At 44.3% G+C, this 22,158-nt stretch overlaps 1 protein-coding gene across 1 annotated transcript in view; it reads left to right on the top strand.

The window, feature by feature from the left end:
• The window catches only part of LOC311223466 (protein diaphanous homolog 3-like), a gene marked incomplete at its 3' end in the record, with an annotated part of 594,292 nt that overhangs the window by 328,856 nt on the left and 243,278 nt on the right, over positions 1-22,158 (top strand). The window contains exons 15-17 of the mRNA XM_084308253.1: positions 2,663-2,767; positions 10,196-10,507; positions 16,711-16,825. Coding sequence (XP_084164379.1) covers positions 2,663-2,767; positions 10,196-10,507; positions 16,711-16,825 — 532 coding nt within the window. The remainder of the gene's footprint in view (positions 1-2,662; positions 2,768-10,195; positions 10,508-16,710; positions 16,826-22,158) is intronic.

Here is a 22,158-nt window from a genome sequence, read left to right as displayed (position 1 = left end):
AGTTACCCTCCGGCTCGAAGGACCAATTGTAGCTGAGGGGTACAATTCCCTGACTGTATTGTTAGATATGATATTTAATACCACTACCTCATGTACTTTAACTTCTGGCCACCCAGTACAAGATATAAGTATGATGAACACTTTCCCACCTGATGAAACGAACCAACACAAATGGACCAAATCGAATATTTAATACAGCAAAGGGTGTACACAATATTCACTTAATTACATTTATGATTTGAAATGTTAAGTATGCACTTTTATGGCAAATGAGTATTCGTAGGTAAATCAACATTGAATGTCCAATCTCTGGTTGCGCAGGGAGTAAGTATACAACCTGGAATATTTAGGAAACGATAGCGATAGTACTTAAATAATTATAGCTGGATACACTAAGGGGGGGGGGGGGGTCCCGCTGGTTGTAAGACAGTAGGAGGGGGGGGGGTTAGAGAAGTCGCTGGCGGTATCCCATCTGGCCGACGGTGTCTTGGGAGAATCCAAAGTCTTAGACCCAGTGCCCACAGAACTTCGGGCCGCAGACGAACACAGCTGGACCCTCTGTGGAACGGTATCTGCCGGTCCACAACGGAGAGACGTGGTGCGACCTCACGTGTAGAGCGCCGCCTCACCTGTAGTCCTCTCCGGGGGGTAATTCCAACACTCGACAGTGTTGGCCTTTATCCATGGAATAATCAAAGCACATAAAGCATAATCCAAGAGCCGTGGAAGGCTCGCCGTCGTCGGGTAGAGTAATCCAATATACAGGTCCAGTCGCTCTTGACCCGGAGCTCCTCGGATGCAATCACCACTAGGGGTCTGACCAGCCTGGATAAGCGTCCAGATAACGTCAGGAACGATGGGGGTACTGATAACTGTAGAACTCGAACCGAACGATGCACCATACATAAATAGACTATTATTAGCTTAATAGAATACGTCCAACTCGACGGTATGGTGCCAAACTATGATCATTCAACTATTAATCTACACGATATCTCAATGCCTATTCTGGGCCAAGTAGGCCCTACTACACCGCACGTGCTTCGTGGGGAGGCTTTTGCGTCTGTCACTCTGTTGGAGGGTAAAGAACTGGACTAAAAGAAAGTTCTACTTTACGAGCGTCATATATATATGCGCTATGAACAAATAGTACCACACGTATTTCGCCCGGCATATTACTGCGCGGAACCGGGGGCTGCCTCGACATGTTAGGCGGCACGATTGAACTTGAACCTAGGGGTATGGCAACCTGGCGCCAGGTTCTAGTCCAATGGTAGAATGAAACTATTATGGGCTGTTTAGTAGAAACGGGGATATTCAATGCATATTGTACAAGGAATATACAGGGGATATCAAACGATATACAAATACAATTAAATATATATATATAAATAAATATACATATTCGGTTTAATCTGATCCTTCACAACAGTGGGGATCGGGCGTTGTGGACAGCGACTCCTACAGGTCGGTTGGTGCGCCTGCGCAGTAGAATCAGGAAGTGTCGGGGGCAGCGTGACCCTCCCACGCGTTACTCCTCGCCACTGAGAGATCGAGCTGCGCAGGTGAAAAGATGCGACTGCTGTTACCTCAAGTACCGGAGGGGACTTGTGCTATGTTTGACTTAGTCCACATTGCAGCCGGCTTGTGGGAGGCAAGAAACAGCGTTCGTGACAGGGGAGGGTTGAATTGGATGATACGAAATTGGGATGGAAGAAAAATATAGAAAATGGGAGAAAAAGTGGATCAAAAAAAAAATTTGGAAACGGCAGCCAAAGTAACCAAACAAGATATTTAATTATAATTACCATGGGTTTCGTAATCAAAAAGGAATAACAGAAAATAACGACAAACAAAACACAGGACTGTACAAACAGGATCAGCATCTCACACAGGGGAGGGCAGACAGTTATACACAAGGGGATGACGAGACAAGACACACCTGGGCTGATTGCAAATGGATACACCTGGGAGTGGAACGATAAGGAACTACAAGACCAGGACAGGGAACTGCAACTAGACATTACACATCACACTGGGAACACCTGATCAGGGTACAACACACCCACACGTAACACACACACACCTTGAGTGTTACTGTAAGCCCCTCCATATATTTCCCAGCAAGGGTTGTTGAGGCCCTTGAGGTGACAGAGCTGTAGATTGTATAGCTATTGCAGTCCTTATCTTCCTATACACACACATGTGCACGCACGCACACGCACACACGCGCACACACGGCCAGTGTTGGCATCAACTCAGCTGGACACTGTTTGATCCCGCCAAGTGATTTGACATAGACTCCCTACTGCTGCCTGTCCCCTCTGAGGACTGCTCTCTGTGTGGCCCATTCTCTGCTGCACTATATATATATATATTCTGAATACATTAAATTATCGTTTACTGCAAGCTACAGAAAAAAGGTAATGACCAAGGCATAATATAGTTTAACTGTATTCAATTATGGGACAGATAAAATATTTATGAATTGTTACATTCGGGATTCAGCACTAAGCCTTTATTTTGAGCCAACGGATTCAAAATAAAACACATATAGCCTGTTGCTTTTTATTTTAATTAATTTGTTTCTGGGAATAATAATAGGCATGTCTCATGTGTTTGTTTGTGTGTGTGTGTTGAAAATATGCTTCTCTCTCTGCAGTTTGAGGAGGAGTTTGTGAGCAGGCAGGAGGTGCAGGCCCAGCTGGTGAAGAGCGAGGATACAGTATCTGAGCTCCAAGCAGAGCTGCAGGCCTTCAGGTCCCAGGTATAATATCAAACACACACAGGGTTCTAGGGATGGCCAAAACTCTGAGCTTTCACGTTAAAGGGGACATGTCTTGCTATTCCTTTTACTATTTGGGCAACTTTACACAATTCCTGTGAGTCTATGGAACACATCTGTAAAGTTTAAAAAAGAAAAATGCATTGTTTTGTATTTCTAATCAAGTACTCTAAAGCAGCAATTTTCCACTTCAAGATTTCAAGCTGTTTTGGGCTGGGCTCCGCCCATAAGCGCTTTGAGTGACAGTCGCCCACAGTATGCACTAGCAGACAGAGAGATATAGAGAGATTGCGGGGGATACTAATTAATTTCGCCGCGGGGCGCATAATCCCACGGGACAATGCATTGGTAACTTGTTTCAAATGACAATATATACCCCTGTGCATATTATTGCACGGATCGGAATACGGGTGCGCGCATGGGAGCGTCCGCAGCGATATTTTGATATGCAAGTGGAGAAGCTCCAGCCCTGCGCGCACACACACATTTACACACACTCCCGCACACGGTCGGGAGGTTGTGTGTAAATGCTCGTGTCCCTCTCTCCCTCTCCCTCTCTATCTCTCTCCCTCTCCCTCTCTCTATATCCCTCTCTATATCTCTCTCTCTCCCTCTGTCTCGCTCGCTCGTTCTCTGCTGTCTCTGTCAGCACCCAGGCACATCAACATTATTGGTGTTTTATTGATATTTGTTTTGTTTTTATGTTGTTTTATTGATTATTCTTGTTTAATTTTATATGTTTGGATCCAGACCCAAGGAAGAATAGTCGCTGCTGAGGCAGTGACTAATGGGGATCTGAAATAAAGAAATAAAACCCGTTTGAGGAAGTAATTCCACTCGCTCTGTTGTTGAGCGAATTGTTGATTGTGGGCGGTGACTACAACCAGTGCCTTACTCACGTCAGCAAAACAGTCAAATCAGAATGGCTTAGTTGAGTGAGGGAGGATCTCGTGAACTCGAGACTAGACTGATGAGCCAAAATGAGAATTAGAGACACCGACCCCATTGATACAAACCCCCATTGCTAGAAAACAATGATAAACACTGGCAAATGCTATTTATAAGACAGGGGACCTTTACCATAATATGGTTTTGTTTTTACTTGATAGTGAACTCGAGATAATCCAACAAGTGAGCTAGCGGGCTGCTGTCATTGCTAACGGCTAACACTAGCGGACAAGCATTTTTATCTGGGAACAACAGCATTCACTCTGAATCTTACATCACTGATGCTTGAAATGTGTGAACTTAGTGAAACAACATGACAAACGTACACAACATTGCTACCAGTACTATGTAACATATTCAGTCTCTCTTCATCTTCATCTTTCTTCTCTGTTCTCCCAGCTGTTAACAGAACATTATGCTACCTGGATATCTAGCAAACTACCCAGCATGCCCTTCAGTGGTGTAGCATTTAATAGGATCCCCTCTCGATACACTACAATGTGTATGTGCTGGTAAAACAAGGGACAACATCCACACTTATTATTATTATATATATACTTTATAATTGAATGAATATCCATGGTTCACACATCAATCTCCATCTGTTGATCTGACATATTTACTTAATATTCACTTCAACAAGTGGAGCACAGTGTTCAACTAGAGTTATTTAAGCCACCATTGAAATGGCTTCAAGTCCCTCTCTCTCTTTCTTGATAACAGTTTTTAATTGGTTTTCTTCTTCTAAACTTGATGTTTACATAAGGTCAAGTGAGTGGAGCCCAGTGAGAAGTAATCTATTTTCAGCTAGCATTGATTTGGCATTCAACATTCTCTCTTTCTGTCCATCTGTCTCTTTCTCTCTCCGTATGTGCATCTGTTTCTCTCTTCTCATTCTCTCCTCTCGCTACTTTGTGATTTGCTCCTGTTATTCCTCCGTGACTCTGTGGTTTGTTATGATACAGGCGCTAGTCTGCTGGGCTGTCTGACACAAGTCTTAATGAGACCAAGGAGCAGATTCCTCTGCGTTGGTCTCCTCTTAATTCTCTGATCTCTATCCCATAAGAGGAAATTGTTCTAAAAGCAATTTATTGTGACAAGCCCTTTTCGCCCTCTCCCTTCTCTCGACCCTCCACTACTCCAGCGAGTCTCTCGCCTCACCCCCCTCACGTCGCCAGATAAGTGCACATTCTGGGAGGAAGAAATAACTGCTTCTTTTTTTCCCTGATAATTTTTTTCAATTTGGGAGAATAAACACGGATATATTACTTAAATAGTTCCCTGGCTCTGGTGATTGTGATGCATTAAGCCAGAGACATTTCTGCTCTCATCCTCTATTCTCTCTTATCTCACTCCACTGTCTCTCTTCTCTCACTCTACTTTCTCTCTTCTCTCACTATACTGTCTATTCTCTCACTACTCGCTCTCTATTATTTTTATCTCTACTCTCTCTTGCTCACTCTATTATCTCTATATCTCTGCTTTCTCTATTCTCTTACTCACTCTATTGTCTTTATCTGTCTGCTCACTCCACTCTTGCTCACTCTATTCTCTGTATCTCTCTGATCTCACTCTACTCTCTTACTCAATCTACTATTTTGCTAACTACTATCTTGCTCACTCTACTATCTTGCTCACTACTCTCGTGCTCACTCTACTCTCGTGCTCACTCTACTCTCTTGATCACTCTACTCTCGTGCTCACTCTACTCTCTTGCTCACTACTCTCATGCTCACTCTACTCTCGTGCTCACTCTACTCTCGTGCTCACTCTACTCTCTTGCTCACTCTACTCTCTTGCTCACTCTACTATCTTGCTCACTCTACTATCTTGCTCACTCTACTCTCGTGCTCACTCTACTATCTTGCTCACTCTACTCTCTTGCTCACTCTACTATCTTGCTCACTCTACTCTCTTGCTCACTCTACTCTCGTGCTCACTCTACTATCTTGCTCACTCTACTCTCTTGCTCACTCTACTATCTTGCTCACTCTACTCTCTTGCTCACTCTACTCTCTTGCTCACTCTACTCTCTTGCTCACTCTACTATCTTGCTCACTCTACTATCTTGCTCACTCTACTCTCGTGCTCACTCTACTATCTTGCTCACTCTACTATCTTGCTCACTCTACTCTCTTGCTCACTCTACTCTCTTGCTCACTCTACTCTCGTGCTCACTCTACTCTCTTGCTCACTCTACTCTCTTGCTCACTCTACTCTCTTGCTCACTCTACTCTCTTGCTCACTCTACTCTCGTGCTCACTCTACTCTCGTGCTCACTCTACTCTCGTGCTCACTCTACTCTCTTGCTCACTCTACTCTCTTGCTCACTCTACTCTCGTGCTCACTCTACTATCTTGCTCACTCTACTCTCGTGCTCACTCTACTCTCGTGCTCACTCTACTCGTGCTCACTCTACTCTCGTGCTCACTCTACTCTCGTGCTCACTCTACTATCTTGCTCACTCTACTCTCGTGCTCACTCTACTATCTTGCTCACTCTACTCTATTGCTCACTCTACTCTCATGCTCACTCTACTCTCTTGCTCACTCTACTCTCGTGCTCACTCTACTATCTTGCTCACTCTACTCTCTTGCTCACTCTACTCTTGCTCACTCTACTCTCGTGCTCACTCTACTCTCTTGCTCACTCTACTCTCTTGCTCACTCTACTCTCTTGCTCACTCTACTCTCTTGCTCACTCTACTCTTGCTCACTCTACTCTCGTGCTCACTCTACTCTCTTGCTCACTCTACTCTCTTGCTCACTCTACTCTCTTACTCACTCTACTATCTTGCTCACTCTAATATCTTGCTCACTCTACTATCTTGCTCACTCTACTCTCGTGCTCACTCTACTCTCTTGCTCACTCTACTCTCTTGCTCACTCTACTCTCTTGCTCACTCTACTCTCTTACTCACTCTACTATCTTGCTCACTCTACTATCTTGCTCACTCTACTAGCTTGCTCACTCTACTCTCTTGATCACTCTACTCTCGTGCTCACTCTACTATCTTGCTCACTCTACTCTCTTGCTCACTCTACTCTCTTGCTCACTCTACTATCTTGCTCACTCTACTCTCTTGCTCACTCTACTCTCGTGCTCACTCTACTATCTTGCTCACTCTACTCTCTTGCTCACTCTACTATCTTGCTCACTCTACTCTCATGTTCACTCTACTCTCTTGCTCACTCTACTCTCTTGCTCACTCTACTCTCCTGCTCACTCTACTATCTTGCTCACTCTACTCTCATGCTCACTCTACTATCTTGCTCACTCTACTCTCATGCTCACTCTACTCTCTTGCTCACTCTACTATCTTGCTCACTCTACTCTCGTGCTCACTCTACTCTCGTGCTCACTCTACTCTCGTGCTCACTCTACTCTCGTGCTCACTCTACTCTCTCTTACACTCTACTCTTTCTCTCTCGCTCTTGCTCGCTCTTTTGCTCACTTTATTCTCGTTATCTTGCTCTCTGTGCTCTATCTCTACTCTCACTCTCAATATCTCTCACTCTACTCGCACCCTCTCGTGCACACATACACGCACGCACACACACACACACACACACACACACACACACACACACACACACACACACACACACACACACACACACACACACACACACACTCTCTCTTTTTAATTGAGGGAAGGCGTTGTTCTCTCTAGAGGAGGTGGCAGCACAAGGGCCCTGGGCTGACCTTTTGTGTGGGTCTTTAATCTAAAACTGGTGCCTGGATCAATAAGGCATTTGCTCTGTACCCTACAATACCATACCATTTGTGGAGCTTTCTTGCCCTGTTTATAACATTTTATAACATTAGCACCACGCCTGTGGAACAGCCTCCCCATCCAGCTGAGGGCACCACAGAGCCTGGCCTCTTTTAACCTCTTAAGCCTGGAGCCCTATTTTCTGAAAATCCGCATAAAATACATAAGTAAATGGAATATTGCTCCACTTCTACAAGCCCCATTTGCATATTCTTGGTATCTAGGGATATCTATGGACCTCAGTGAATGTATTCCCAGTGTCAGACATATTGTGTCCATTACTAGGCTTGCTTAAATTGTGATGAAACACAGGATAATATGAATTATGATTTTTCTTTGCATATTTGACAGTGAATAACACCATGCTAATAATGACCAACCATTAAAAAACGGCCACTGATCTCGTTCAGTACCTTATTTAGATCATGTGTACAAAAAATCTAAGGAAATGAATAAAGGGAAGATGAGTAAACAGAAGGTTAAGTAGATACAGTACTGAATTCTCCCATCCGGACCAATGCAATTTGAAATATTATTATATAATATAGAATAGCAGGCTTATAAATTACCTTATTATAGCCAATTCGAAACATTTTATATATATACATATATTATCTTTCAAATGCCCGAGTTCAATTTGGATTTAGTATCATCAGGTGTGCATAAGAACAGATAATGAAATCTACTGTAATGTACAGTAACTTCTTTATTTTGATCAGGGTGGCACCATTTTGAAACTATTTTCAAATCTAATTGTTGTTACATGCTAAAAATAGGGATTTACATTTTTACCTTTTTTGGGGTGGTGGTAGTGGGAGGGTCATTGCAAATTTGACAGAAAGTACGTTCATGGATGCTTGTTGGATGGTTCTTCTCTTGTATGGTTGACAGAACATGCCACAAGTCCTAATACCATACTCCTGTCAGCATGGGTTCAAAACAACAGGGAGAGGTAATCCTTGTCAGAACAATGGGGCAGACTACAATATATTTGCTAGCTATGTAAAAGGTGAAATACCAACACGTTTACATGTGTTTTACACAATCACATCCAGCCATTTTAGTTTGGATCAACTTTTAGTCAGGGGAGTGGCATGGTTTCTCCATAGTGCTCCATTATACTTTTAGTCAGAAGTGTCATTGTTTCTCCATAGAGCTCCATTGTACTTTTAGTCAGCATATTGTCATGGTTTCTCTATAGAGCTCCATTATACTTTTAATAATAATAATAATAATAATAATAATAATAATAATAATAATAATAATAATAATAATAATAATAATAATAATAATAATAATAATAATAATAATAATAATAATAATAATAATACATTTTATTTGGTGGCACCTTTCAGGACATAACAATTAAAAACACAAGGCAGTTAAAAGTCAAGGTTAACAATAAAACAAGCAACCGGAAGTACCCCTGCCCACTTTTGACAACCTAGGATGGCTTAGAGTAGACGACAAGAGTACAGCAACTTGCAATGGGCCTGGTCTACAAGATACACTACACCACTAAGGTACCCATGTACATGTCAAAATACTTCCCAAATGTCAGTGAATACCACAACCACAACATCAGAGGGAGCTCCACAAATCATGTTAAACCCAGATTCGGCTCAAACAAGGGACTAAACACGTTTCACAATTATGCCACATCAATGTGGAACGCCCTACCCACAGCTGTAAAGGAATGTGAATCACTACCCACCTTCAAAACCACTCAAAGAGCACCTACGGGAGTCTGCAATTCGAAACTGGCACCCTCCAATGCCCAAACCCAACCCCCTCCAATGTACAGTATCCCCCCCCCACCCCGCCTACCCAACCCCCCCCCCCCCACCCAATCACATCCAATGTACAGTTACCCCACCCACCCCACCTACCCAACCTCCTCCAATGTACAGTTTCTTCCCCCTCAAATGTATATACTCTCTTTTAAGACTCTTGTTGTACTCAAACAGTACTGTATATTTGTAGATCTGGTATGTCATAAATGTCTAGATGTAACAGTACTGTCTACCTGTATGTCATGTATGTCATATTTATGATTAATTGAAAATGGGGGACCCTGATGTAATCAAGCAGATAGTCTTTCTCTGGTCTGCATCCCCTTAACAATTGTGTGTATTGAGCTGTACTGTATTGTACCCATTCTGCAATTTGTTAATAAAATATTCAATCAATCAAACCCCTAACTGCTCCCAATGAGCAGGTTGGCACCTTGCATGGTTGCCTCTGAATGTGTGAGTGAATGTGTGATTGAAGTCCGATGATGCCGTCCACTTATTTTTTGGATTCAGTATGAAAAATAAATCCAAACCCATTTTCCCCAGGTCCAACTAAACTCAGACGACATGCCCTTTGTCTTTAGAAAAAATTAACCACTTATAGCACACGCTATTCAGAATCCTTGTGTAAAAGAGAGCTTGGTGTTTGGTGCAGTAGTTGATCCACAGGACCAAGCTACTCTCTGATTGAGTGGTTCTGCCTTTATTCCATCTTTCACTGTTGTTCTAGTCATATATTATTTATTTTCATGTTTGTGTTATCACGCATTTCTCATTGCTCTCTCTCTCTCTCTCTCTCTCTCTCTCTCTCTCTCTCTCTCTCTCTATCTCTATCTCTATCTCTATCTCTCTCTCTCTCTCTCTCTCCTCTCGCTCTCTCTCTCTCCCATCCAGTTTGGAGCTGTACCAGTGGGTCTGTCTTCTGCCCATATTGGTCAAGCTTTCTCCTCCTCTTCCTCCTCCTCCTCATCCTTCCCCCATGGGCCCCCACCCCCACCTCCCCTCCCTGGGTGGGCTCTGCCCCCGCCCCCTCCTCCCCTTCCCCCTGGCTGTGTCCCGCCACCCCCTCCACCCGGAGGGCCTCCTCCGCCTCCAGGGCTTGGGGGCGCTCTCGGCTCCCCGACCCACCGTGCGCTGCCTTATGGTCTCAGGCCCAAGAAAGAATTCAAGCCAGAGATCTCCATTAAGCGCCTCAACTGGTCCAAGGTAAGATCACCTGCAGCCTCTCAGGCTACGTTCACACTGCAGGCAAAAGTGGCTAAAATCTGATGTCTTTGCTTACTGTATATGTGACTCTGAATCACAGTGTGAGCAGCACAAATCACACAGAGTTTGATCTTTTCAATTTCAATTTGGACACTTTCATATGTGGTCATTAATCAGATACAGGTCTGATTTTCTTTGCAATGCAACCTCGGTCTGAACAGTCATGCGTCTTTCATGCAACTTTTATGTCACTCTAAATTAGGGCTGTTAACAATTCGACCTACAGCGGGCGGAAAAAAGAATCCAGTCAGTCTGCAAATGTATTGAAAACGACATGATCCGAATCATTATTAGAACTTAAGGGCATCCTTAGCTCTCCTCATCGTGCATCTTGTTCCATTTTCTCCTCACTTTCTTCCTGACATGCTCTGGCAGCATGTTAATAGTACAGATGTTCTTGCAAAGGATACAGAAAACAACTTACCGCTCGTCTTTGCCAACAGTCATTAAAAAGCAGTCTGGCAAGTCTCTGAGGCCATCAGATGCTGTTGTCAGAGCAGCCTCACCGGTGCTTCAGCAGATGTTGCTCTACCTTTGCAGAGTCATATTAGTTCACGCTACAAAGTGGTATTAGTTAGCATTACCATTAATAATTTATTCTCATCTGATCTGCACCGGGGTGCAGCTGCTTAGCAAGCTGGTCCATATGCTTGCTGACGTGATGTGAGAAACATGTGTAGGACATGACCAGGCATGCGTTCGTCATGGGACGGGGTTGCACTCCGTGCAGGCCCAGGGTAAGTACTCTACCCACCTGGGCTACTTTGCATATCAATAGCGCCGGTCGTCAGGTGTGTTAAATACGTTCTCATATACATTCACACCTAACTTGTTGTGAATGATAAGTGTTACATTCCATTCGTAGAGGCAATTAGGCACTGTCTGTAGTCTGTGCTCAAGCGAGGGGACATTTATGCGCATTCGCGGGAGCGAGCACACGCGCCGGGGAGCGAGCGTGCACGTGGCGCCATTAGGTGCGTGCAACCCCAGTTGATTTCAGGAACGCACGCCTGGACATGACTTTCAGCAGGACAACGTGATGTAACAGTCGACCCATATATCGGGCTGATATTGGCTGTATGTAGGTTAGGGCTGTACCGAATGACATTTTTTAACATTTGAAGCTTCTATTGAAGTATTAGAACGAAGCTTCGAATGTCTGTCGTCATATTTTATGATGTAATCCAAATATTTATTTATGAATATCCTCAAACTAAATCCTCAATTTGAATAAAGTGATTACCGTAATCTGATCTGTATTTATTTTTTATTTTTTTATCAACTTTCTTTAAATCATTCAGCGCCATACCTGAGTAAAGTCGGGTTATCTCGCCAGTGGTTGAGCGCCATACCCAAGTATAGTCGGGTGTTGGCCGTTTTTTCTTTCATTTCTTTTATTCATTACAGGCTCACGGACCTCAGTGTTACCATTGGAACTCATTCTGAGACCCAGAGAGTGCAATACCGGCCGAATCATGCTAGGTGGCAGTATTGCCCACCCTTTGAAACCTTATTTCACTCTGTGTCACATCTAATGTTGTCCGGGCGGATAATTTAGACCAAGCCAAGTAAATCGCTTCATCCGAGCACTTTGAAACGCGTTCAGCACACTTGAGGCATATCTTGTGCCACTTCATGTCAGGGACCCGATCGACATCAATACTGGAAATCGCGATCAGACAATTGGAATATTATTTTTGGAATGACCCAGATCAAAGGTAAGGACTATCTGACGTCAATTCCACCTTGATCCTACAATGATTTTATATCGATCCAGCCGATCAACGTATGTAGTAGGGGTGTAACGGTATGTGTATCCGTCCCGCGACTTCACGGTATGGATGTCACGGTTCGGTACATCCAGCCATACGACGAATACGTCTCATACGAAACTAGGATTGCACATTTTACAAATGTATGCTCAATATCTTTACTTTATTTTTACACTGGCTTACTAACAGTCTTAACGCAGACGGTCATTCATTTAACGTTGCATATCAAGCTTGTATTGCCACATTTAGATGATGAATAAAACGTTGAAGCTTGTAAAGGCATGAACAAGCCGACAGAACAAATGAACTCGCACTACAGGTGTCACTGAAACAAAACCAACCATGAATGATACAGTATGTTTGTAACACAGCATATACAATAGGCTGAACATGTTCATAGTTTTCTTGTTCGCCTAATAATGTTAACCAATGGAACTACACACACACGCACGCACACACACACACCAACTTTCTTCCGCGCTACTTTCCAGCTGATCCGGAAAAAAAACACGCAATCTACTCTAGAAGTGAAAATTAAACTATACAACGGTGGGGGGTGGGGGCAGTAGGCAATTAATTTACTCAAGTGGATTCCTGAACACAGAATGACACAGTTATCACTGACTGACTACCGAAGCAAGCCTAGGTGGAACTAAGTATAACTTAAAGGGGCTATGCATTGCTATTCCTAGCACTATTTGGGCAACTTTACACAATTCCTGTTGGTCTATTGAAGACATTTGTAAGTTTTTTTTCAAAAAAATGCATTGTTTTATATTTCTAATCAAGTACTCAAACCCATGAATGAATGAATGAAAACTTTATTTAACAGATTGCAGAATGGGTACAATACAGTACGGCTCAATACATACAATTGTTAAGGGGATGCAGACCTGAGAAAGACGTTTGTCTTGTTTCCATCAGGGTCCCCCATTTTCAATTCATATAGACATATAGACATGGCCTGGCTCCGCCCATAAGCACTTTGAGTGACAGTGCCACACAGTCTGCACTGGTAGAGGGAGGGAGGGAGGGGGGGAAGAGAGAGAGAGAGAGAGATAGAGAGAGAGCGAGAGAGGGAGGGGGTGGGAGAGAGAGAGAGAGAGAGAGAGAGAGAAAAAAAAGACAGTCCGCCGGCAGCTTTTTTTCTTTTTTTTTTCTTTCAATCTCCCGTTTGTGTGTGTGGCTCGCTGCAGGTCCCCCCCCCCCCCCCCCCCCCCAAGTGCTCTCTATCTCTCTCCCCTTTCTCTCCCTCTCGAGTATGAGGAAATGTTTTTTTTTTTTCTTTCTTTCAATCTCCCGTTTGCGTGTGTGGCTCGCTGCAGGTCCGAGCCCTGCAAACACTGCGACGCACAGTGAAAATCCCTATCTTTTAAAGCGTGGCCCATTGAGTACAATGATGGATAAAATGGCTGGCCGTGAATGAGTTAAAGGTCCCATATTATAAGAATGGCCTTTTCCAGTGTTTTGCATTGTTTTCAAGCAATGTCGGGTTGTACCAACACTGCCAACATATGAAATCTGTACCAACTCCGTTTTCTGCAGAGACAAAAACTCCCCCCCACTGAAACAAGCCTCTGAATTGACTCGCTCGCTGACATGAATAGGCGCTGATCTGCCACCGCCCAGTTTCATCAACATAAATAATCCAATAAGGTCACAGTTGGGACGAAAGTGATGGTGGCGTCTTGATGGAGCGCCGAGTGCCAAGCGGATGCAGATATGCTACATCATTTTTATTTAATTTCTTTTCACTTTTTCTCCCATCCCAATTCCGTTGTGCCTATTCTCCCCTCCCCTGTCTTGAACGTTGCTCGCATATGCCCCCCACTGGCCGGTTGTATGGAGGATAGAAGCCTTGCATCACATGTCCCCTCCGATACACGATGAGGCAGCCTGTCATATCTTTTCACCTGCCAGCACGGACTCTCATTGGCGAGGTGTAATGTGTGTGAGGCTCACACTACCCCCGCCATTTCCTGTCTCTGCTGTGCAGGCGTCCCCAACCGACCTGTAGGAGTCGCTCTCCACAACGTCCAGATTACCACCCATCGACTTCCACCCGCTAACTCTGCCAATTGAGTTAGTATGACGGCTGGCCCAAGCCGGAGGCAACGCTGACAGCCGGAGTCGAACCCGGTGTATCTTGCGTTGGTGACGAGTGCAATGTCCGCTGCGCCACCCAGCCGCCCATGCTACATCATTTATGATAAATGTTTTATAAAAAAATTATGACGAGTCATATATAAGTTGATTATTCATTTCAAAATAGAATACCCGTACCGAACCATGACTTCAAAACCGAGGTACGTACCGAACCGTGGTTTTTGTGTACCGTTACACCCCTAATGAAAAAAATATCTGAATATAAAAATATGAGAAAAAATAAACAGTGTAAACAAAGGTGCAGATGCTCTTGTTACTGATGCAGCATCTGTGGTCTTGTGCATCTTGTTTGACACACCCAGCAGAGTGCCTTGAAACCGTTTAATGCACACCTACAAGTTGATCATTCCACTTATACCATCGTCATTTAGCCGCAATATTAAATACAATGGATGGATGTAGTATTTACATTGATGCTGCAGACAAATACATGCGCTGCGCTGAATACAGAAGGCATCGAATACAATTGACAAGAATGTAGGATCGAGGAGCCTTCGAGGCTTTTGCAATTTTACCTCAGCTGTGATAACCCTTTTTCAAACCTATGTTTACCTGATGTTGTTGCTGATTTAGATGACAAAGAACGGAATAATTTCAGGTAATTAACATTACATATCTCTTGTTGTGGAATTAACACAACATTATGCATACTTTTGACAATACAAAAAATCTAAATGTGTTCTGAATGTGTTCTTACTTGCTTGCCTGGGTAAATAAAGGTTAAAACAAAAAAAAAACCCTTTTTTTTTTTTTTTTGAAAACCGATACCGATAATTTCCGATATCACATTTTAATGCCAATATCGGCCGATAATATCGGTAGGCCGATCATATCGGACATCCCTAGTTGTTGCTGATGAGAATGATTTAAACCAATTACTATCATCATGGGCAGTGCTAAGACTGGATAATAGTATGTGATATAGCTCACCTTGTCCACTTACCAGTAGCCTCTAATAGCCTTTTCCCAGACAAACTGACTGACCGCTATACTCGCCACCTCACCTCGACAAACTAAAATGTCTCACTCGGTTTTGAATTTAAATGTTAAATTACTAATGTTAACTGAACCTTTTCCTTATTCTTAGTGTTGTATGACAGTAAATGGAAATAGTCAAAGTTATACAAACAAAACCACTCCATACACACCACAGGAGTGATGTACTAGGCTACGGCAAAGTGTTCCACATAATGGTATCTAGGTGCCATGAACGGTTCAGATGTCCATCCCTAGATCCCGTCCATAGATATGCATTCAAATGATACATGCATACCTTCCATTTACTACATTACACCAATTTTAAAGGCACATTACACCCATTTTAAAGTCACAGTACACCCATTATACAGTCTTTGAACTGGTTGCCTGTTGGTTTTAGAATATATTTTGCAATAATTTTATTGTTTTTTAAATCACTAAGTGGCACCTGCCTGTTTATCTGGTTCCATTATAAACATAGTGTAAGTGGCACACACCACACACAGGAAAACACATCTATTCCCACTTTGTACATGTTCAATTTAACCCAATTAAACTATAAAAGAAGGAAGGGTCACTGGTGGTGACTGATGCCAAATGTGGGAACTTTCAGTGCGGCCCACATTGAGTTGAATGGGACATCATTTAAACAGGTTATTACCTCGAATATCAGAATCATCTGCAATGTGTTGCATTGTTAACTAGCTAACATTTGATATATTGGTTGATGCATATTTCCTCAGATAGCTTGTCTATTTTTTATTTTAATACATGCTTCAATATAACTTGCACCAAGCAGAGCATAGAACGCTGGTATTATAACGTGATGACCCTTCCTTTTATAATTTCCTTGTAATCGAACGCTGGTATTCTGACGTGATGACCCTTCCTTCTCTTATAGTTTCCTTGATTTAACCATACCCATGTATTCTGTGGGTTCACCAACACATGTCTTGATGACTACATAACTAAAAAGGAGACTACATTATATACTGTACATACCTACATTGTAACCTTTTCCACAGCATGTCTGGTACGTGTGTTGCTTTTCCTTGCAGTCTCATGCCAACCTCATTTCCTGCCATCACCATCGTGCAAAACTGCCAACCCTCCTCCAGAGTCTGCTGCTCACTGGGCACAAACACATCTCTGCAGATGTGTCATCTGTGTTTACTGTAAATATTGGGTGTTTAACGGATGTTGTGACAGGAAGTTGTATGGTTTCAGATCCGTCCCCAGGAGATGTCTGAGTCCTGTTTCTGGGTGCTGGTTGACGAGGACCGCTACGAGAAGCCAGAGCTGCTCAGCAGACTTGCCCTTACCTTCGGCTCCCAGAGAACAGGTCAGAATCTTCCTACTGCGGGTTATATTCATGTTTCTCACCTTCGGCTCACAGAGAACAGGTCAGGATCTTCCTACTGCAGCAGGTTCTATGCATGTTCCTCTCTTTCGGCTCACAGAGAACAGGTCAGGATGTTCCTACTGCAGCAGGTTCTATTCATGTTTCTCATCTTCGGCTCACAGAGAACAGGTCAGAGGTCAGAATCCAACTATTGCAGGTTCAAAAGGTCAGAATCCTCCCAGATAACGGGTCAGAGGTCAGAGTCCTTCCAGATAATGAATTGAACATGGAGGACCCTTATGTATGTAAACAAGACAAAGGTATTTTTCTGGTTTTCATCCTCTTAGCAGTTGTTTGTATCGAGCTGTACTGCATTGTACCCATTCCGCAATCTGTTAATAACGTAATCAATCAATCAATAACAACAGGTGAGAGGTCATAGTACTCCTACTGCAGGTTATATCCATGCCTCTTACAGAACGGGTAGGAATCCTCCTACAGTAGGTTATATGCATGTCTCTTGTCTATCTTTCTTTTTTCCTCTGAGCACTTAAAGCGTCACTTTAAGTCACTTTGCTACACCTAATGGTTGATATGTCCACCCTGCTCGGCACGGTGTCGAGTACCTACTTTATTTTTCTTCCTAGACATACTTTGATAGTATCTCCACATCACCAGTTAGGGCAAAGTGTGCAGCATAGTGAACATATCAACCACTAGGATCCCAACCTGACAATGACATGTTTAGTTCCTCTTAAGTGTCAGTGCCACTTCCACAGATATCCAGTGTTCCTTTCTGAGACACCCTATTAAGCTTTTCCGTCACAAACAACGTGGTCAGAGCATCATCCTCGGTTGCTATACGCCCTATTGTCCCCTTTATTATTACTTGTCCCTTGTTGGGCTTGTTGGCTTGTGACAGCGTGGCAGTAGGGAACCATAATGGTTAGACTCATTAGAGCCACAGTTATTAAGCAACACAGTGACTGTGTGTGCGTGGCGGGCATACTTGTGCATAGTTAGCTGTGTCTGATTTCATGCTGGATGCCTTCCATAGCAGACTAAAAGAGTGTGTGTGTCAACCCTCCTGGCTTCTATTAGCAGTCAAATGTCAATGGTAACTGTAAGCGTTCAGTTTCTTCTCATCATTTCAACCCAAGTCTGTTACATATTCACTTAACCCGTTCACTCAGGCGGCTGAGGTCGGAGAATGAGGTGGCCAGGCTCAGTGGAGATGTGGATCGGTTCAGGCAGGCCAAGTACAAGTTCGCCAAAGAGGTGAGGGAGGCGAAACTTCGCTTCTCAGAGAAACTGCGGCAGCAGCTCTCTGAGGGGAATTCCTCCTCCGTATGGAAAGGCCTCACGACCATTACCAACTATAAACCGAAGTCACCACAGGCGCCTGATAACCTCCCCCTGGCGAACAAGCTTAATGAATTTTACTGTAGGTTTGAGAAAGAGGTTCCCCCCGCCCTCTTCCTTCACCCACTCAGCCACAACCTCCACCCCCCCACCCCCCCCTCCCCTCTCTCTGTCAGTGTGAGAGAGGTGAAACGGCTGTTTTCTAGACAGAATCCCCGGAAGGCGGCCGGCCCGGACTCTGTCTCCCCCTCTGCCCTGAAGCACTGTACTGACCAGCTCGCACCGGTGTTTACCACCATTTGTAATGCCTCACTGGAGCTGTGTCACGTCCCAGCATGCTTCAACGCCTCAACCATCATCCCCGTCCGCAAGAAGGCCAAGGTCACGGGCCTTAATGACTACAGACCTGTCGCCCTGACCTCTGTGGTCATGCAGGTTCTGGAGCGCTTTGTCCTGGCCCACCTGAAGCTCATTACTGATCCTATAAATCGGCTGTCCCCTGCCCTCCCTCAGGTCCCTGCACGACTCCAGGGCGCTGAAGAGTGCGAGGAAGATCATGGCCGACCCCTTCCACCCCGGTCACAGCCTCTTCACCCTGCTCCCCTCTGGGAGAAGGCTGAGGATCCCAAAGGCTGTGAAAGCTCGTCACATACTGAGCTTCTTCCCCTCAGCTGCCAGGCTGATCAATAATAAAGTTAACCTTTCACTACCACACTACATAAAGTTAAACTTTTACTACCACACTACAGAAGGTTGACCTTTCACTACCACACTACATACAGTTAACCTTTCACTACCACACTACATGAGGTTAACCTTTCACTGACTAACACACTTAACCGTCTGCAGTGTGGTAGTGAACGGGTTAACCTATGTAGTGTGATAGTGAACGGGTTAAAGGAACACGCCTGCAGTGTGGGAGATGTTCTGACTTTCTTCTCCAGAGTCAGTAACTAGAGTAGCTTAAGTTTTTGGCAGCTAGGCTAGCAGTCCCCGACTGCCTCCATCCATCTACTTGTGAGTAAACATCTCAAATCAAAATACTATTAATTTCATGTGTTCTGTTGGAACCACATTTTCTTACTTTGTGTTACCAAACACACCATAGCCATCATATCAACGGATACCGTGACTCCCCTGCTAGTTCTGACTCAAACAGAGCAATGTTTTTGGTTGGCTGTAAACCCCCCCCCCAAAAAAAATAAACATACATTACGTCATATTTGATGATTGTTTAGTATCTGCACATAAATAGATCTGCTTAGCTTGTAATAAACATTGTGGGGCAACTGGACACTCTTTCCTTTTAAACGTGCATACAGTATAGGACCCCTTTATAATATTAATGATGGTGTGCTCTCTGCGAGTTACACTCCTCAATTTACTCTGCATCCCTTCTCTGCCACTGTGGTTTCCATTGCTCTTCAGGCCATTAGTCCCAGGAAATCAATTGGAGAGGATGGATTGGATCATTTTATTCTTCCGATCTCTGCTCCTTTTGATCACAGAGCGAATACTCATATTTTCATTCTTTCTGTTTCATCTGACCTAGTGTTTGGGGGGAAAGCGATCTTGTGATTCCACTGTATGAGGGAGGAGATGCTAGTGATCTTAGTAATCAATCTTCAAATCCACACACAAATTAATCGTTCCAGCAAAGTAGGCTATTAATTAATGTCGATTGGCTCTTGTCATTCAGTATTGACATTACTAAATGAGATGTCATGCTAATATGTCATGTTCTATAGTAGGACTTACTACTATAATACCTAATAAAACAAGTAATTATAATAATATACGCCTACTTTGCTGGAACTATTCATTTTGCATGTATACAGTACGTGCATGTCTGTGTGCTTGTGCGCTGAGGCTGCCTCACTAAGCCGTTTCTCCACACATTTATTTAGTTAAAGGGGACATGTACTGCTATTCCTAGCACTATTTGGGCAACTTTACACAATTCCTGTTAGTCTATTGAAGACATCTGTAAGTTTTTTTTTTCAAAAAAATACATTGTTTTATATTTCTAATCAAGTACTCAAAACCATCATTTTCCAGCTTCAATATTTCAGGCTGTTATGGCCTGGCTCCGCCCATAAACACTTTGAGTGACAGTCAGCCCACACAGCGACTGGTAGACAGAGAGAGAGAGATAGAGAGAAGTTCAAGTTTCTTTAATAGTTGTCATACAGAAGTACAGAATACTTCATCAGGCAATCCTTCATCAATAAATATAAAGTGTGGGGAGTGGGTGCTACAGTGTGTTTGTTTAAAGTGAGTGTGTGCGTGTGGATGTGTGTGCTATGTGCGTTTGATGGTTGTTGTTGTGTAGTGTTCATTGTTCGTTAAGCAGCCTGATGGCCTGGGGATAGAAGCTTCTTCTGAGTCTTTCTGTGCTCGCCTTGAGACTCCGGTATCGCTTGCCTGACCGCAGCAGTTCAAAGAGGCAGTTGTTCGGGTGGCTCGAGTCCTTAATAATTCTCTTAGCCTTCCCCCTGCACCGCTTGTTGTAAATGTTCTGGAGGGTGGGGAGCCCCCCTCCGATTGTGCGTTCGGCTGAACGTGTCACTCTTTGTAGTCTGCTTCGGTCTTGTGCAGTGCTATTCCCAAACCAGGAGGTGATGTTGCCAGTCAGGATGCTCTCTATTGTACATGAGTATAAGTTCTTAAGGAACTTCTGACTGACTTGGAACTTCCTTAGGCGCCTGAGGAAGTAGAGGCGTTGTCGTGCCTTCTTCACAACACTGTCAATGTGTGTGGTCCATGTCAAGTCCTCGGATATGTAGGCTCCGAGGTACTTAAAGCTGTTGACTCTCTCAACCGGTGCCCCGTCGATGCTGAGGGGGCTGTAGTCCTTGACCCCCGACCTCCTGAAGTCCACAATCATCTCCTTTGTTTTGCTGACGTTCAGGGAGAGGCTGTTTTCCTGGCACCATCCCGCCAGGACCTTGACCTCTTCCAGGTAGGCCCTCTCGTCGTTGGCAGAGATCAGGCCCACCACCACTGTGTCGTCGGCAAATTTGATGATTGTGTTGCTACTCCGCTGAGCCACACAGTCGTGTGTGTACAGGGAGTAGAGGAGGGGACTCAGAACACAGCCCTGGGGGGCCCCTATGTTGAGGGTGATGGATGAGGAGGTGCAGTTGCCTGCTCTCATCACCTGGGGTCTGCCCGTCAGGAAGTCCAAGACCCACTGGCAGAGGTCATAGTTCAAGCCCAGGTCCCTGAGCTTGGCTATGAGTTTGGAGGGGACTATGGTATTGAATGCCGAGCTGTAGTCGATGAATAGCATTCTCACATAGTTCCCCTTCCTCTTGTCCAGGTGTGATGCTGCTGTGTGCAGCACATGGGCTATGGCGTCCCCTGTGGACCTGTTGGGGCGGTATGCAAATTGCAGGGGGTCCATGTTGATGGGGAGGGAGGAGCAGATGTAGCCCTTTACTAGCTTCTCAAAGCACTTCATGGCTATGGAGGTGAGAGCTACAGGGCGGTAGTCGTTGAGGCAAGCAGGCTTGGATTTTTTGGGTACAGGGATAATAGTGGACTTCTTCAGGCAGGTGGGGATGACAGCCTGTTCTAAGGACAGGTTAAATATGTCAGTGAATACCGGGGCCAGTTGGTCGGCACAGACTTTTAGGACTCGGCCGGGGATGCCGTCCGGTCCTGCTGCCTTCCTGATATTCACTTTTTTAAAGGTCCGCCTCACCTCATGCTCTGTTACCCTGAACACTGAGTCTCCATCAGCAGCAGACCCCCCCCCCCCCCCCATTGCCGTGGCTTGTGGGCTGGTGTTGTTATTACCAGCATCAAACCTCGCATAGAAGGTATTGAGGTCATTTGCTAAGGAGATGTCACTGTTCAGTTTGAGGGAGGTGCCTTTGTAGTCTGTCATCGTTTTGAGCCCCTGCCACATAGCTCTGGAGTCAGCCTGTTCAAACTGGAGTTCAATTTTATCTCTGTAGCGCCGTTTG

This window comes from Notolepis coatsorum (assembly GCF_963971535.1).
Source record: "Notolepis coatsorum genome assembly, chromosome: 2".
In the NCBI taxonomy this organism is placed as follows: domain Eukaryota; kingdom Metazoa; phylum Chordata; class Actinopteri; order Aulopiformes; family Paralepididae; genus Notolepis; species Notolepis coatsorum.
This window is presented reverse-complemented; position numbering and strand designations above follow the sequence as displayed.